Source organism: Heloderma suspectum, chromosome 17 (assembly GCF_057233095.1).
Source record: "Heloderma suspectum isolate Gila_16-S chromosome 17, 16-S_ref, whole genome shotgun sequence".
Taxonomy (NCBI): Eukaryota; Metazoa; Chordata; class Lepidosauria; order Squamata; family Helodermatidae; genus Heloderma; species Heloderma suspectum.
In genome coordinates this window covers 21,041,051-21,058,909 of record NC_139474.1, presented here as the reverse complement: position 1 = coordinate 21,058,909, position 17,859 = coordinate 21,041,051, and the positions used below count along the sequence as shown (strand labels likewise).

Sequence of the window (17,859 nt, the reverse complement as noted above, 5' to 3'; positions counted from 1 at the left end):
TGAAGTGTGGTGCCCAGAACTGGACACAGTACTCCAGATGAGGCCTAACCAGTGCTGAGTAGAGGGGAACTAGTACTTCCCGGGATTTGGAAGCTATGCTTCTATGAATGCAGCCCAAAATAGCATTGGCCTTTTTTGCAGCCACATCACATTGTTGGCTCATATTCAGCTTGTGATCGACAACAATTCCAAGAACCTTCTCGCTTGTCGTGTTGTTGAGCCACATATCCCCCATCTATCATGTCGACATCCTTCCGGTCCTGCGACGCTTCCCCACTCAGATCCCAGGAGATGGTGTTGTGAGCAGGGTGTGTGTCGAAGGAGATGCAGAAGAAGGGTAACCTGGGCTGAGCTGCTCCCCCTCCAGGGGCTTCTTCACACCAAGCTTTTATACTGCTATTGAGACTGGTCACTCACGGAGGTTTGCAGGTCTTTAAGATGCCCCCCAGGGCATCTCCCGCACTAAAGGACCTTTATCCTATTTGTAAAAAGATCGGGGATAACGAGTTATGAAATAATGCGAGAGGGCACGCTCATGGCTGGTGTCGGTGGCCACATTTGGGTGCACTTGGAAGTGGGGGGGAGGAACGTCAGGCAGACACTGGACTAACAGGGAGGAAAGCAGCAGGTCCTTGGGAACACAAATGGGTCTTAATTGCCCATCCAAGACCAGACCACCCTAAAAGGCTTGGCATTGTGACAGGGAGAGCTCACAACCAGCTACGGTGGGGACTGCAGCTCAGCTCAAGGGGAAAGGGGAATTCCGAGGGGGGTAGCAGATGTCCGTGCTCATCAGTGTCCCAGCTAATCGGAAAGTCCTGGCGCTTTGACCCTGAGAGCCCCAGATCCACTACACCACCGACGGTCAATTTGCTTCTCTTAAGCTTTGCATAAAATTGTCACAGACGACTTTTTTTTCCCATTTCATGGCAATATTTATTTATTTATTTGATTGATGGATGGATGGATGGATTGATTAGTAGCCTACCTGTCTACCAAGACCACTGGCACCCAAGGCAGTTGGCAATCGTAAATAAAACTTGATTAGAAACAATAATAAAACAAATGCATTGAAACACAATACAAAACACAACAACAGCATAGTAGAAAACTGGCCTCATTTTCTCTCTCCCCACCCGCCACTGAGGATGACATTTCAGGCCTCTGATGAAGCGGACTCCAGTCTACAAAAGAGGTATGCGACAAGAACCGTGCCATCCCATGTATCTCTATTCAAAAGAAAGCCCCACTGAGTTCAATGGGACTTACTCCCAGGTAAGTGGATGCATAGGACTGCAGCTTGCTGATTCCCGAGTAGGCAAACCTGTTGTCTCTGTCTTGTTTTTAAAGCTTCATTCACAGACCTTGGGGATGAGTGCAGAAACGACCCAGTCCTGGATGCCATGAGCCGGCTGGAGTTGCCCTTGCTTCCCCCGAACTTTCTGTGGATTCCGCTGGACCCTTGCTGCAAGGTCATATAACAGTCACTTCCGGGGAGCGCGAAGAACAGCATGCAACTGTATCTGCATATCTCCCTTTGCAGAAGAATATCCCACACAGCCTCTTTCGCATGGTGGGATCCTGCTATGGCCACTTCTGTTATATAGTTTTGTGTTAGGCGGATTTAAGCCCGTGACACCACCACAGTTCTCATGGTTCTTTGGGGGGGGGGGGAAGGCAGGTGTGTCGCCCCTGCAGGGGACGTTGAACTCTTAGGTTAGAGGTGCCAAGACAGCGATACATCAGACTCAAAGGTTTGCTTACAAGGAGACTTTATTGGGTAACTTACAGCACACAGGCGTACCCAATGGTTGGATCAGAGAGCTGCTCTGATCCCCGAGCCACTGGGCACAACGGGTCTTATACTCTACAGGTTAGCAGCAGTGTTTCAGCAGCATGCGCCCCGGCATTCATTCCACACACCCCAGTGTCCATTCATAGGCTAGAAGTGTTTGGTTCTCAGGCACAGCCACCTGTAAACAGACTTTGCTTCCCAGGCACATCAGAGATAAAGACATTCTCCTCATTTGTAAGGAATGCCCTGAGAAGGCTGTTATCGGCCCTTGACTCATCTGCACATGCTCAGAGGCTTACTAGCAAGGGAATTGCACCAATAATGAACTTAAGCAAGCATTACGGATCTCTAGGCCCCTCTAACACCACAAATGACTTGGCTACGCTCCTGGGCCAATACAGCAGGGCGTTCCATCCAGTTTGGGGGCTTGAAAGGCAGAATTCTCACAGCAAGGAAACATGTATGGGACAGCCGGCTTACAGACAACGTGAATCATCAACTCAGCCAACGGGGTTTTCTCCGCTGACCCCGCGCTGGCTCCCCAGGATCTCCGGACCTCTGCTGCTGGCTGGGAGCCTTGGACTGGTGAGGTCAGAGGTCTTGCGTGTGCCAGGCGCTGGCTTCTGCTGCATCTGCTCGCCACAGCCTCAGAGCGAAACCCGGCCCACCAGACAGAGTTTCTCCAGATAGCACTTGTGCTGCACTTTTGAAATGCACGGCCACGAAAGGCGGGCGTGGCGGCCACCAAGGAAAATGAAGGAGGCATGGGGTCGAGTGACGGTTCTGAAGCAGGACGGCTACCTGCAACCTTCCCACCCAGCCATACTCCCGCAGCTGGGGACTTCAGAGTCTGGACCAGACCGTGGAGCAAGATGGAGACGTGCGGGACCTGGGAGAGCTCCCAGCCCAGGCAAAGGCGGACATTTCTGGGGCAGCAGTCAGGCACCACCTGGACTCCTCAACAGGCCAGGCACGCAACCCATTGCAGCCCTTCACCTGAGAGCCACGAGGAGTTTGAAGGCACCCTGCCCTTGCTGGATGGCTTGCACGGGCCCCTTCTGTTGTCTGACGTTCCTCTGGCAGAGCAGTCCGGATCCTTTCGCCCGTAAGTGCAGAGTCACGCTCCTCTGGGTGACTCAGGTGGGACTCTCCCTTGGACTGGGGCCTGCAGGTTTTATACGTGAGCCCTCTTGCTGCATAGCTCCAAATCTCTAGGATAGAGCAGGCTAGACATGCGACCCCCTTTCTAGCTCTATCTATCTGTCATCTGTCTATCTGCTTTTTATCCCACTGTTCTGACCATAAATGGTGCTCAAGGCAGCAAACAATAAAACAAAATCTTAATTTAAAATACTTTAATGGCATCTTTTCATTTACATCAAACAGCTAGCAATCCCCTCCTTTTGCAAAACAGGAAGGCATTTGCTACACCCAGCTGGACTCTCTATCGACAAGTCAGGAGGACAGGAACAAGAGGAGACAAGCACTGCCTGGGGCCTTTACCAAGTTCTCTCATAGCAAGCAGGAGAAGTCAGACACTTCAAGGGCTCTTTGCTGGCTGAGAACAGCCTGATGAATCCACGTCTCTCACCCCATCCTTAAACCAGGCCAGGGAGCCGCAGGGACCAAGCAGTGCCCCCATCTCCTACACAGACATCACGCATGGTAGCCAGAACTTGGCCATGACAACATGTTTGTCAAAGAGAGTGGGTGGACATGGATGAGGTTAATCTAGGGGGAATAAAACTGTACTTAATGGAAGCGACCACATCTAACAAATGAAAAAGACATGAAACTCTGGAATTTGTTCTCCTTCTTTCCATCTCTCCTTCTTCTAAAATGATGTAAATGTTTACCAGTTGTTCTATCAACCTGTTGGAACCACGTTTTACTTCTTGTAACAGACATCTGCGTACTCGGTCTGGAATGGAAAACGAAAATGTCAAAGGCCAGTCTCAGATGAGACGCTTGTCTGTTTATTTCTCATGTCCGTAAAATTACTGTATTTATTTTTATTTTATTAATTTCATTTCTATACTGCCCAACAGCCGAAGCTCTCTGGGCGGCTCACAAAAATTAAAACCAACAAGCACACAGCAAAACAATATAAAATATAAAAACATTAAAATCACAGTATAACAATACAACCAGATTAAAACCAGCGTAAAACCTAGCAGCAATGCAAAGATTTAAAATGCAGATTTAAAACAGCAAAGCTAAAAGTCTAGAAAGCTAAAATGCCTAGGAAAATAAAAAGGTCTCCACCTGGCGCTGGAAGGAATACAATGTAGGTGCCAGGCAAACTTCACTAGGGAGCACATTCCACAGCTGGGTGCCACAGCAGAAAAGGCCCTCCTTCCAGTAGCCACCTGCCCCACTTCCTTTGGCAGGGGCTCATGGAGAAGGGCCGCTGAGGATGATCTTACGGTCCAGGCAGGCACATATGGGAGGAGGCGATCCTTCAGATAACCTGGCCCCAAGCCGTCAAGGGCTTTGAATGTTATACCGGCGTAATATGAGCTCGCTGGCTAGTCCCTGTGAACAATCTCGCTGCCCTATTTTGGACCAGCTGAAGTTTCCGGACCATTTTCAAAGGCAGCCCCACATATAACGCATTGCAGTGATCCAGACGAGATGTTCTCAGAGCATGGATGACTGTAGCTAGGGTCTCTCTGTCCAGATAAGGGCACAGTTGGTATACCAGCCTAGGCTGATAAAAGGGGCTCCGTGCCACTGAGTCCACCTGTGCCTCAAGTGACAGCTCTGGGTCCAAGAGCACCCCCCGAAAAGCTACTTTTCTTTTAACCAAAAGCTTGTCAGTGCTGCATTAACCGCATTCAACATCAGCAATAATTTTTATTGTTCTAATTATGATTATTGGCCCTGTTTACCTTGTATGCCATTTGGGGCCATTTCCCTGGGAAAGGCAACTTAGAAAGAAGGAAATACTTGGGAGTGAGCACACTAAAAGGAGTCCTTAATGCCGCCTCGTGGGTATGTCAGTGCCTGGTCCCCTTTTCTGCAATGAAGGGAGTGGCCATTTACAAGCCTGCTCATGAGACTTTGCCCCAAGGCTCGGCCCAAAGCATACCCTCCCCTCCCTAGACACGCTCTCTCTCGTCTTTCAGTTGAGGCTCCCTTCCAAGCCCTTCTCCACGCCAGGTGGAGCACATCTGGAACAGTTCCGTATCCAAGGATGCCAATTACCTGTGGGAGCTCCCTCATGGGTAGTTGGTTTGCTGGCTGCTCTGGATTCCCTGTGAGGAGGGGGCAGGAGGGGGGGAACTGAATGCTTGAATGGTGTTATATCCAGCCATTACTGTCGTGTCCCCACCACCAGGATCGCCCCCCAGGCCCCAAGAGCAGAGGTGGGAGCTTGTCCAAGCAGAAGCCCAGAAGCAGAGGTGCAGGGTCTGTCTGGCAACACATGGGCAACTTCCCCTGAGTCCCTCTCGTGAGCAGGAAGCCGGGCTCCTCACGTGCTCCAGATCAGGGCCCTCCTGACCGATCCGGAGAACTGTGGCAGCTGCAGGGATGCTCAGCTGGGACCTGGCCAATGCCCCAGCCCCTCCTCTTGCCAGCTCCTTGCTGGACAGTTCCCTTGCTGACCCAGGCATCCCCTCCTGCTCTCTGACCTGCTGGGCAGCTCCTGCGAAAGCAGGATTGGGGCCGGGATGGCAGGAAGGGAACAGCTGTTCATGTCTTACCAACGTTACCTCTGTTAAGACGCTTCCTGAGGAGCAGGATCAAGGGTGGGAGCAGGAGGAGGAGAACAAGGCAGGGCACCCCAACATACAATGCGTCGTGAGGGCAGTTTCCTGAAGAAGTCGACTCTAGTGGAGGAAGGGGGAGAAGGGAAGGGTGGTGGCCAGCGAGATGAGTAGGGGGCAAGCGGACAAGGCTCTCCGGGACATGCCCCTCCTACCAGCAACCCACTCTTAGCTGGCTGCAGCCAAAAACCCCTGACTGGGGTGCTTCCTTTCCTGGGGAAGAGGAAAGGATTGCAGGAAGCGTGTGCGTGCATGTGTGGGGGGTGCTTCCTTCTCTCTGGTCTTCATACCTCCTTCTCTCCTTTATTCAGGACTTTATTCTGGACAGCCGCCTGTCAGGGATGCTGACTTGGATTCCTGCGTTGAGGAGGGGGTTGGACTCGATGCTCTTGTAGGCCCCTTCCAACCCTACTATTCCATGATTCTATGATTCTATGACTCCAGAACTGCGCTCATTGAAGGGGGCATTTCAAGTTGACTCGTCTGGCCAAATATGTTCTTCTTTCCCCTCTTTCACATCACGTGACCCAGCCTCCCATAATTCCTATCCTGGCTTCCTACACCGTACACTTTCCAGCTCAAGCTCCATGTCAAAAAGGTCTCGGGGGGGCGGGGGAATGGGCAACATTTGGGAAAAATTGCACACTTTTAAAAATGTGCATTTTTCCCCATCGGAAAAAGGCATTTGCATTCAGCAAGGCAAAGGAGGCGAAAAGAGCTTCGAGGAAGAATTCAGAGAACCGCAACAAACTTGAACATTGAATGTTTGCCCATCCCTGCCTCCAGTTGCCTGCAGCCCCTTGTTGGGACAACAGTGACCTGGTTCGTACAACACGACAACCCCACCATGGCTGATCACCCATGGTGGGATGTCGTGTCAGGCACCCCAGAGCGGTTTCTGAAGGGTGGCTTATTTTTCACTCAAGCGCCATCCTGAGAACTCTTGGCTTGTTTTAGGGTTGTTGGTACCCATGGTGGCTTGTTGTGTCATCTGAACTCAGCAGGGTGATTTCCCCCCAAACACATTCCTGTTGATACCTTTTGATTCCTCCATATCATAGAATCATAGAATAGTGGGGTTGGAAGGGGCCTACAAGGCCATCGAGTCCAACCCCCTGCTCAGTGCAGGAATCCACGTCAGAGCATCCCCGACAGGTGGCTGTCCAGCATCGTCTTGATGCCTCCAGTGTTGGAGAGCCCACCACCTCCCTAGGTCACTGGTTCCATTGTCGTATTGCTCTAACAGTCAGGAAGTTTTTCCTGATGTTCAGCTGGAATCTGGCTTCCTGTCACTTGAGCCCATTATTCTGTGTCCTGCACTCTGGGATGATCGAGAAGAGATCCTGGCCTTCCTCTCTGTGAAGATACCATCTATCTATCTATCTATCTATCTATCTATCTATCTATCTATCTATCTATCTATCTAAAATTATTTATAGGCCACCTGCAAGGGTGGAATCTTTCACCAAAAGTCCTCCTGTTCCTTAAAGGGCTACTGCCAATCTCCCTTGCAACTCCCCCCGACCAATGCCTGGAATGTCCAGAACTCCTATGGGGTACCACCTCTCTTTCTTCCTTCAGTTGCTACCCAAAGTTCTCTTTCCTGCAAAGCCTTGCTACAGCTTATCAGGGTGTTTCACCCTACACAGCTAGAGTTCAGCTGGAAAACAGTAGTCCCAAAGTAGGTGTGATGGATGTGGTTTAGCAAATATACATTCTGTGCAGACAAATTGAATTAGCTGTCCGATCATCCTGTACCTGCTTTTATGGATGCTACGGCAGTGATGTTTCCGTTCTCCTGGCCTGAACAGGTATAAGGCATCCCTTGGGTCCATCTCTCTGGAGGAATCAGCTTTAAACTCCACGTGCTAAAGACGCCTTTCCCGTCTATCGTGTCCACATCCTTCTGGTCCTGAGACGTTTCTCCACCAACGCTCCAAGAGATCTCATCCTGAGCAGGATTTGCGTTGAAGAAGAGGCAGAGGAGGGGGATTCTGTGGTTGGGCTGATTCTCCTCCAAGAGGAAAGGTGCCAAGATGGAAAGGGTTGGCTGGGGAGCATCTAAGAGACCATCGAGAAGAAGAATCCAATCCCAAGTTCTTTGTTAGGTTCTCATTCCACCCCGTCCCTTAGGCTCATTCTGGGTAACAACACGTTGCAAACAAGTTCAAGTACAAACGGAATAAAATGCCTCTGAAGTGTCAAATATGAATCCTAGAATCTAAGACCAGCCCACACGTGCTGCCCAAAGGACTGAATGCCAAGCCAGTCAACAAGGCAGCCCCAACGTTCACACAAACTGCCACTCAGTTCTGCCCCAGACTCCAAAGCAGCTCTGTTTTCTGAACTGACCTGAGAGCTTTGGCTTTGGGGTGGTAGAGAAACGTAATCAATAAAATAAACAGCCATTTCCAGAGGGGGAGCTATATGAGTCTGTTGCAGCAAAAACAGCCTTCACTTTAAAGCGAATATATTGATTTCGGCAGTGACCCCTTAATACTCCGTCTCCATTCTTTTCCCATGTTGTATCCCCTGAAGAAAAGCAAAAAGGGAAGCAAAACACTTCCCCAAGATCTAAAGAGTGCAATCCCATACCAGAGTTATCTCAGCTAGGTTTACCCACCGTGCTCACAAAATCTCTCTAATTCAAATAATTCTGTGTTCTTCAGTTCTTTCCTCTGAATACACGTTTTGTATGTGGGTGATCTTGAGAGGGAGAAAAGAATCAGGTTGCCGAGCAAAGGACACAGGGTGGCAACAATCAGAGATGTGCACAGAGGGCCTCTTGAAACTCTCTGCCTTACTTGTGCGCAGAGGAATTGGGAGGACAATTTCACCAAACTTCTCAGGGGGAGGAGAAATTCTCCAACCATTTCTCGCAGGTAGGACTCACCCTTGGCAAGGGCTGTGGGCTGTGGCAAAGTTTCTCCCTTTGTTTCCTAAGGGTTGCGGGGTGGGGTGGGGTGGCACTGCCACTGCGAGTGGCAACAGCATCAACTGAATGGGCAGCCTCCCACGCCGTTTGCATCAACCACAATACCCCATCGTTAGCATAACGGGGCAGAGGAGGGAATACAGCCACCACACAAAAATAAAAAATAAAAGAAATGGTGAAGATAATTTGGAGCAATCCTGCAAAGTGGCCTTTTATTTCTTGGGGGTAAGACAAGAAAAATCTCAGGACATTTCTGAGGAAGATGTCTTCCGAGAAGCTTCAGCTCAGCTCTGGTTGTCATTCTCCAGGGTTCAGCACCTTCCCTGGGGTCTTCCAAATGCTAAATTTCTGAGGGGTGATTGTGGATACATCTCGTCTCTAGAGCACGTGCAGAGCGATGATTGTACAATGAGAGACAGGACTCTCACACACACTCCTCAGCCACCTCGTAAGCAAGGTAAACACAAGAACCCTGAACCAAACCCATGAGAATTTCTCTGAAATTTCTTCTCCTTTAAATTTTCCCCCAAAAGCAATTTCTTTTCTATCTGATTGAATGGCATTGGTTGAAAAAAAAAATGTGGGAGAAATTTTCAGCACAGCACTAATAAGAATAGATGACCAACTACATTAACACGGACTGGATTGCATTCATGTCATGAGGGAGAAACATTCCTAGATGTGATCAGGCTTAAAGCAGTTGATCATGGAACCAATGGGACAGCCCTGGCCTGGACTCATCCTGAGTGGTGCCCAGGTGTGAGATGTCCATGTCCAAACTGTGTCCCCCGCCCCCTCCCCAGCATGCTTTCCGAAGAATTAAAATATGAGATATGAGATCAAATTCTAGGGCTAGTTGACAAATTAAAGATAAGACACAGTGTTCAGACAGCATACCCCGGATGGGCCTTGAAAAGCTCAAATGTGACACTGTTGGTCTTCTAACAAAAGTGTGTTGCTTATCACTGAAATTGGATGCTTTCCTGGTGCAAATTCCTGGTGCTTTTCCTGGTGCAAATCAGATGCTTTCCTGGTGCATATAGAAGCTCACTTTCTAATGTTCCAAGGCCCAAGAAGCATTAAGAAAACTTCTGTGGATGCTGCAGAGTTTTGCGGGACCTCTATGTTACGCCTTCTATGCTGCGAGGAAATTATTAGTCTGGACTGCCTTGGTTCAAGTCAATTCAAAGCCAAAGTAAAGAGCATCATTTGTAAGCAGGTGTGGGTGCTTGCTTTTCTCCCAAACATACTCAGGGCATTCAGCTACTGATACTCAGAAACCATATTTCCGTATGAGGGTCCTTTCAAAGCTTCCATGGAGGTCCTGCTCCCATTTTCTCTATGGTGGCCCAGTCTCGATGGGAGGACCAGGAACAAGCCTTGAGCAGAAGACTATTACTGTTATTATACTTATTGATAACATGTCTTCATTGCCTTGCTCTTAAAATAATAATTTATTTTATTAATTATGGTGGAAGGGTTTTTTTCCTGATGTCATACCATGCATCCTGTGCTACTTTTAGGAACCTTGTAAGGTGCCTGGAGCAGGTTTTCAACTGGACAGAGACAAATCCAATAAACATTTTTTTCCAAAATCTGTGGGGAGACTCACCTGAGATGATCAATCTGCTTCCGTTCACTATTCTGATATTCCACTCTGAATTCTCTTCCTTAAATGTGGTACAGTAATACACTCCAGAGTCATTCCTTTGCACATTGTTGATCTTCAGATTATTCACTCGACTTGGATAACTTTCTAATAATCCTGAGTATTTAGAACCCAGCTCAATCTTGTGCAGGCTTCTGTCCAGTTCCTCCTTGTACCAGGTCACCTGCCATGCATAAGATCCATTGGGAAGGTTGCAGCTGATGTTCACGGCATCTCCAGGAGACGCCACGATCTCTGTCAGTGTTTGCGGTGTTTCTGTCTTCCCCTGTGATTCAGCAACTGAACAGAAAACCAGAGGAACGGTTGCTGTGCTGGTACAAAAACTAAGCAGAGGAGAGATATAGACAAGCCACAATCCTATATGCACTCTCTCGAGAATGTCTCAGGGGACTCAGTAGGAATTACTTTTCAGTCAGCATGTGCAGGATTGAACTGAAAGACTACACGATGCATGCGTGCACCACAGTCTGTCCCTGCAGCCCACCGATGTGGTGGGTTTCAGCCTATGCCACTCCAGCACCCCTCATCAATATGCCAGGGAGAGTGCTTAGACTGGCACAGCCCACGCAGTCCATGGGGCTGCCAGCGCTGTGACAGCAGAGTGAGGATTTCCTGGGGGAAAGAGACCCAAGCTTTCCTGGGGGCTTGCTAGTTGTGCACTGGAGCGCTCAGCCACAAACATATGCCGATGCTGTCAGGTTCCACATGGCACCATTTAATATTTATCCCAAACTCAGCTCGGTTTACATCAGTTCATTCTACTACAAGAAGAGGCATAATTTCAGAACTGATTTTTAAAAACGCCTGCGTTGGCACCGTTTGTGGCCTGTATAGATCCATCTCCCCCACGGATGAAAGAAAGAAAGAAAGAAAGAAAGAAAGAAAGAAAGAAAGAACAACATCCCCACTGATCTTATCGTATTGATTTCAGTTTTGCAATGGATCAATTGTTAGATGGTAGAGAAGTCACATTTCTCCCTGCATCATAGGTAAAACTGGGTTTCTAAAGACCTCCCTACTCGCTCCGCTGTTGTGTGGAGGAGGAAGATGAAGAAGGGATGCAAAATCTTTAGTAAAGAGGTGCTGTGCATTCTTTTCCTAACAAACAAATCCATTAATATCACAGGTCCCTAACAGCCCAACTTAAATCAAATAGCTTGGAAGAAAGGTCCATTGGGTTATAGCCCATGTTAGGCTTACTTAGAGTAGACCCACTGAAATGAATGGGACCCAAGTTAGACTAACATTGGATGCAACCCACTGATTTCTTTGCAATTCACTTCCTCCAGAAATGAGCTTAGGATCACAACTTTGGACACTGATCGCTGTGGAGGCTGAAATAGATTTGCTTACTTGGCAAACAAATACATCGATCGGCATTTAAACTATTGTGGAACAAATCGACACCAATTGCATCATGGACATTCTTGTTCATAATAACTGGGTAAGTGAGATGTTACCAAAAAGAAAACAAGTTCTGGTATGGATTCAGTACTTTATGGTCTTCTTTCTTTCTTTCTTTCTTTCTACTTACATTGAAGAGAAAACAGAATGATTCCAGCAAAACGGAACATCATCTTGTATTCCCCGTCAAAGACTGAACTCTGAAGCAGACTGGCTGGCAAATAGATTTCTTCTTGGTCCCTGGTGAGGTCTCCTGAATTCCTGCCAATTTCTGTGGGCACACAAAGATGAAGGTCAGAAAATGGAGCCCACCTCCAGCTTACACAGACTCAGAGACACCCAGCTGGGAAGGCTATTTGTAGCTTTTCTTCACCACCAGGCTGAGAGATTTTAAGACAACATTTGCAGTCTGATGGGGAAACCCCAAATCTTTGCTGGCCGTTAGGAAAACTATATTTATAAATCAATGGCTAACCATCTGGTGGCCCCGAGGATTAATTTAACAACAGGAACATCCTTTCCGAGTTCCCCAGATCTGCAAATACAGGAATAGACATGCAAGGCCTGGAGATCAAAACTGCTGCACCAGGCAGCACCAAATAGCCTGTAAACACAAATAATGAAAGATGAAACAGTTCTGACAAAGCCCAGTGGTTAACTCAAGCTCACAGACTGGCTACAGAGGATGCCTCCCTGACCTTTCATAGCATCCAGCATCACACTGCACCACCCACACTCAGGTTCTGCTTTACAAGAAGCTGGTATCGTGTGACACCCTTTCCTTGAAGCTCCACAGCAGATGCAGGATTGGGGCTCTTGCTCCTGGGTGCTGCTGCTTTCAGAGATGCAATTGGCCAAGTTCCTCATTTTCTCTTCCACAGGTAACGTTCTTCCTCCTGCTTATCCTGAATTTTAATGCTCTGCGTCTGAGAACCTGCCTGAATGTTTACGCCTAGGAGAGTTTTGTGGCAATGGAGATGAAGTATTCTCCGGTCTCTCGATCCTGGAAAAGGGCAGGAATTCCCCAGAAGAATTCTGTCCCTTTCGAAATTCTTGCGAAAGCCTTTTTCCAACAGGAGGGGAGGGGTGAAAAAGTACATCCATGAAGTTCCTTCTTTTGTTTGTCTCTGCAGTGCTACAAGCCCGTGTATTCTCACTGCCTTGGACCGAACCGTTCCAGTTTGTGGATGTTGGGCAAAAGGCACAGATCTCATGCATGTTTACAGAAAAAATGGGAGGAGAATTAAGATCTTATTGGTACAAAAGAGGAGAGGATGAAATACCCCTTTGCATCAAGGATTGCAACGACCCTCAAGCTGCAGGCAAGTTCACTTGCAAAACTGAAGAGCAGAAGTTGATACTGGAAATCGCCAGTGCCCAAATGGAGGATTCTGGCCTGTATTTCTGCGCTCAGAGAGATCTGGTCAGCTTTTCTTTCGGCAGTGGATCTTCTTCACTGATCGTTGGAACTAAGGAAGCAGGGGTCAACATCCCAGTGGGAATACTGAGTGACAGTATCGTATTTGATGTGTGTCTCTAAACACAGCAGGTGCATGAAGCGCCAGAAGGCAGGTGAGGGCGAGTCCTCGTGACGTGGCAGGCTCTGCTCGTGGCAGCTTCTTCCTTCTGGTGCCACTGGTGGGATGGCCTGGCGCTCTGTCCGGCCCTGAGGTCCATCTGGTTAGGCAGAGTGGGTGCCCCCAATCCCACTAACTTTTGGGTACAGCCCAGATTATGTGGAGGCGCAGGGCACATGGAGATGCACCGCGAAAGTCATTGCTGGCTGCCGGCTCACGGCACTGCGGCCCTCCAGTCAGTATGAGCAGAGCTGGTCACCCCAGGAGGGCTTGCACAGTCCGCCCGACCAGCGACTCTGGTTTGAAGCCAGAAACCTGTAATCAGGATTCAACGCCTCCATTCCCCGTAATCTCTGTTCAGCTCCTGGCCTTTCTCCAGCCTCCGCACCTCAACACTGCCGCCAGTCCGTGCTGCCTGCAGCATCTCTGGCCCTCAGCCCTGTGCAAGGTTTTTCCTGTCCACTTTTTCCGTGGCCTCTCCCTTCCTCCGCTTCATGGCCCTTTGTCCCTCGTTCCTGCCAGATTGCAGAGGAATCTGGGGTGTGTTTTTAGGATGTGTGCCCATTTCACAGAGTACAGAGAGGCTCGGTTGTCCCCCTCTCTTACGCTGTTTAGATGTCTTCTTGCGATCATTTCATTTCCCCAGGCATTTGGTCTGTGATCAATTTGGCTGCTGCCCTGCCAAATTTTTTTCTGGTTCAGTACAGTTTTCCGGTTCAGTACACCAACGCCCACTTAAAGGTTTCGTTGATCTTTTTGAGCCATCAGAGTGTAGTGTATTTGTTGATTAATTTGGCCTTGTTAGGGCCAAGGGCAGGGTAAATATATAAATGAGCTACCATAATCATCCCACATGTGCTGAGAAAGCCCCTAGAAGGCAGCCAAGACCCTCTGCAGGCATGGATCACAGGGTGTGATGGGTAGGAGATTGTACTTGGGGGAAATTTATCTTCCATTACTGATCTTCTCATTGAGAAGTCCTTGATAAGCTTATGAGAAATGCAGGGTTCCCAGAGGAACACAATCTGAAAATCACAGTGTGTGTGGGGGGATCTGGGATACTGGTGTGAGGATGCTTCCAGATGGAGGGCTCTTAGCATTAGCAATCCAAAGGCCTTGTGCAGCTATTCCGTCTTTTCCTCCTTAATGGATTTTCCGTGGTAAAAAAAAAGAAAAGAAAAGTAGAAGTGATGGAAACATGGGAGGGTTCCAAATGGAAGACTTAGTGCCATTTTTTGTGGCAAGGCGGGGCACAAATCAAATGATAATCTTTTTTTTTTTAAATCAATGTCATCTCAATCCCACCCACCCACCTTGTAAAATTCAGGGAATGAGGCAAGGTGATAATGACATGATAAAAGCCTTCTCTGGAAACACCCTTCACAGATGGATGCTGTTACTGAGCTCTCTGCTTGATTTTTCTCACCAGACAGTTACTCCCCGAGCACCCGGGTGATGCTTTTGCAGCGCTTCCCACAAGATCCACCTTCCCAGCTCATGCAAAGCGGCCAACTGGCTTGCGTGGTCCATGGAGTTTCTAACTTTGTCCGGGTATCTTGGGACGTCCCCGGAGGGCTCCAGCAAGAAGGTCAGATGGTTTTGGTGAAGAACAACAGTGGCTCCTTAACGTTCATCAGTCTCCTTCACATCCCCAAGGAAGTGCGTATCAGCGGCAAGAACGTCACATGCGACGTCTGGTTCAGCTCTTCTGGGACCACCGTGAAGAAGACCGCCACTTTTCCTGCGTGTAAGTGATCTTGCCTGTAATTCTGACATAACAAAGTTGCTGTCTTTTTGCTTTTCTTCCCATTGTTTTATTTTAAGAAACGAGGTTAGAGCAGAGCTTGCTTGCTTTCCATCATGTTAGTAATGGTTGCAAAACCTACTTTGGCCAAGATGGTCATTTGCATGACCAATGGCTCTCGTTCACATGAGCCACACTCAGACTTTTGCATCAGCAGTGGAAGGGAGGCTGAAAGGATGCATGAGCCTTATATATGAAAATGCTGCTCTTCCCTAGGGAGTGGGAGGTTTGAGTCAGTGTTGGAAGCATCCATTTCTTTGGGTGGAGACAACTCTGCAGAATTCCATCACACACCATGACCAGCTTTGCCCCCAAACACCCCATACTGCCATAATTCCACTACCCTTTTTTGCCAGACAAATGGGATTAGGCTGTCCTGCTGTAGTTGAAATGGGGAGCAAGATGGAAAAGTTGGGTTCTCTGCCAACAGCAGTTGGGTTCTCTGCCTACAGCAGTTGGGTTCCCTGTCAACAGCAGTTGGGTTCCCTGCCAACAGCAGTTGGGTTCCCTGCCAACAGCAGTTGGGTTCCCTGCCTACAGCAGTTGGGTTCCCTGTCAACAGCAGTTGGGGTCCCTGCCAACAGCAGTTGGGTTCTCTGACAACAGCAGTTGGGTTCCCTGTTAACAGCAGTTGGGTTCCCTGCCAACAGCAGTTGGGTTCCCTGTCAACAGCAGTTGGGTTCTCTGCCAACAGCAGTTGGGTTCCCTGTCAACAGCAGTTGGGTTCCCTGCCAACAGCAGTTGGGTTCCCTGTCAACAGCAGTTGGGTTCCCTGTCAACAGCAGTTGGGTTCTCTGCCAACAGCAGTTGGGTTCCCTGTCAACAGCAGCAATTTCTGAGTAAGCAAATCTGTTCTCTCTTTCTCTCTTCTTTTCAAAGCTTCCTCCAGAAAACTTGAGAATAACTGCTCAAACTACACATGGGCCCTGGCTGTGCTGGCTGTGCTGCTGCTTCTCCTGGGTTTTCTCCGGATTCAGCTCTGTGCTTCCAGGCGAGGTAATATCAGGAGCCACATCCTAAGAAATAGGTAACGGCCACCATCATTCCTGTCTCAGTATCTCCTTATGCAGAGGGAAATCTTGCACTGAATCCTCAGCAGGGCAGAAGGTAGGCACTCTCCACCGGTAGACGGCTGGCCCATTTGCCATGGGCCACCAAGTGTTTGCCGGCTGCTGGAATATATTCTTGCAAAGAATACTGTGCTAGGGGACCTTACCCTGTCCCAGCAAAGTGAGGATGGGGAATCCGTGGGCCTCTTCCACAGGCAGCGGAACGAAGCAGAATGAACGCTGCAGTCCTATGCCCACTCACATGCGTGTAAGCCCCCATTGAACACTGTGGGAGTTACTTCTGGGTAAACATGCCTAGGATTGTGTTGTAAATCAATGGCTACTTACAGCACAGTACTATATTCCCCATATTCCCACAACGTTTTGTACCCCGCCTTTCTACCAAAAAACAGCACTCAAGACGGCTTACAGAACCAATTAAAATGGATTAAAACAATACAGTGACACGCCATAAAAATACAACTATTGCAGAAAGAAATATGATGAAAAACAGTTCCCAATTCACCAGACCCACTTACAGGCTAAAGGCCTTCTTAAATAAAGCGGTCTGCCTGCCAACACAAGGAGAACAGAAAGGGAGTGAACCTGGCCTCCTTTGGGAGGGAGTTTCCACAGCCTAGGAGCGGCCACCAAAAAGGCCCTCTCTGGGGTCACCACCAAACACACCTCAGACATGTAGCAATTATGGCCACCTTTCTGAGGAGATTGTCTCCTCGCAAGGAGTTAGACAAGGATACGTGCTTGTCTCCGCTTCGTTAATCTGTATTTGGGTGATCTGCCTCCTTCTTGGAGCCAATAGCTTCTCATCCTCCTAAGATTAACTCTGCAATGATATCTATTCTGTTCTGTGCAGATGATGCACTGCTCATCTCCCAAACACTACTGGGTCTGAAATGGTTATTGACTGATTTTGCTAATTATTGCAAAAATAAATAAATCTTCTTCTAGCCATTTCTTATTCAAAATCTAAAGTCACAGTATTCTCTAAGAGGAAGGTTAGATATTCTTGGGCCTTGGATGATTCTTATGAATATTTGGGTATATTTGGCTTCATGAGGTTGCTAACTGGAAAGTTCTGGGGAGACTTGCAAAGACCAAGGCTGAACAAAATGTGGGTGCTATAGTCCACTTTTTTTCTTTTACAAAGGGTGCTCAGTTGTTCCAGTTGCCATCTGTGCCTTTAAAGCCAAAATTGTTTCCCAGCTCCTCTTTGGAGCATCTATCTGGCTTCCATGCTCCAAAAATGCTTTTGAAGGAGTTCAGTCCCACTTTCTCAGATCTATATCTGGTGTGCCTGGGTGAATTGTTGGTACTACTCTGAATTGGGAAGTTGGCCTTAATTCCTGAAACTACTTGGATTGGATTTGTTCTGTCTGCTTTTTGCTTTGTTGCCATCTTTTCTTTACCCCACAACTCCTTTGTATCCCAGGTGATGACAGACTCCTACAAGTCTGCCTGGAAGAAGGAAAGGGTGCAGAAAGTTCTTTCAGTGGGGTGGTCTCCTTCCTCTTTGTTATCTATGAGCTGGGGAAGAGCCAAATTTATTGTTAAACAGAGGCTAACAGATGTCAGAAGACCTCTACAGAGCAGCATGGGGGGGGGGGTGTTTCTCCACAACAGTGGGAGGAGATGGAAGGAGAAGCCAATGGTGGCCTACCCTAATTTTTCAAGGAGCCGGCTTTGCTCCGCACAGGGCTCCATGAGCGAGTGTATCCCACCAGTAAAAGTCGCTTCACAGAACATACTTCCGGGTACGTTGGGGTGGGGGTGAGTGAACGTCATCTGACTAATGGATGTCGATTTGCAAGACCTCTACAGAGCAGCACAGGGCCCAG

At 48.4% G+C, this 17,859-nt stretch overlaps 1 protein-coding gene across 3 annotated transcripts; it reads right to left on the bottom strand.

Annotated features, from left to right (window-relative positions):
• Positions 1 to 3,137: 3,137 nt before the first annotated feature.
• Positions 3,138 to 12,702, bottom strand: LOC146334681 (uncharacterized). 3 transcript variants are annotated; one of them, XM_084824510.1, is made up of 8 exons: positions 12,272 to 12,500; positions 11,704 to 11,844; positions 10,113 to 10,448; positions 7,324 to 7,626; positions 5,512 to 5,628; positions 5,003 to 5,052; positions 3,652 to 3,716; positions 3,138 to 3,526 (listed from the first exon to the last, which is right to left on the bottom strand). In XM_084824510.1, the coding sequence occupies exons 1-7, from the start codon at positions 12,438 to 12,440 to the stop codon at positions 3,684 to 3,686; spliced, it is 1,149 nt and encodes a 382-aa protein (XP_084680636.1). In that variant the 5' UTR covers positions 12,441 to 12,500; the 3' UTR covers positions 3,138 to 3,526; positions 3,652 to 3,683. The 3 variants fall into 3 exon arrangements, with proteins under 3 accessions (XP_084680636.1, XP_084680635.1, XP_084680637.1); XM_084824511.1 differs by lacking the exons at positions 5,003 to 5,052; positions 12,272 to 12,500 and adding an exon at positions 12,049 to 12,154 and having other exon boundaries at positions 3,139 to 3,716; XM_084824509.1 differs by lacking the exons at positions 5,003 to 5,052; positions 5,512 to 5,628 and having other exon boundaries at positions 3,138 to 3,716; positions 12,272 to 12,702.
• Positions 12,703 to 17,859: the final 5,157 nt, after the last annotated feature.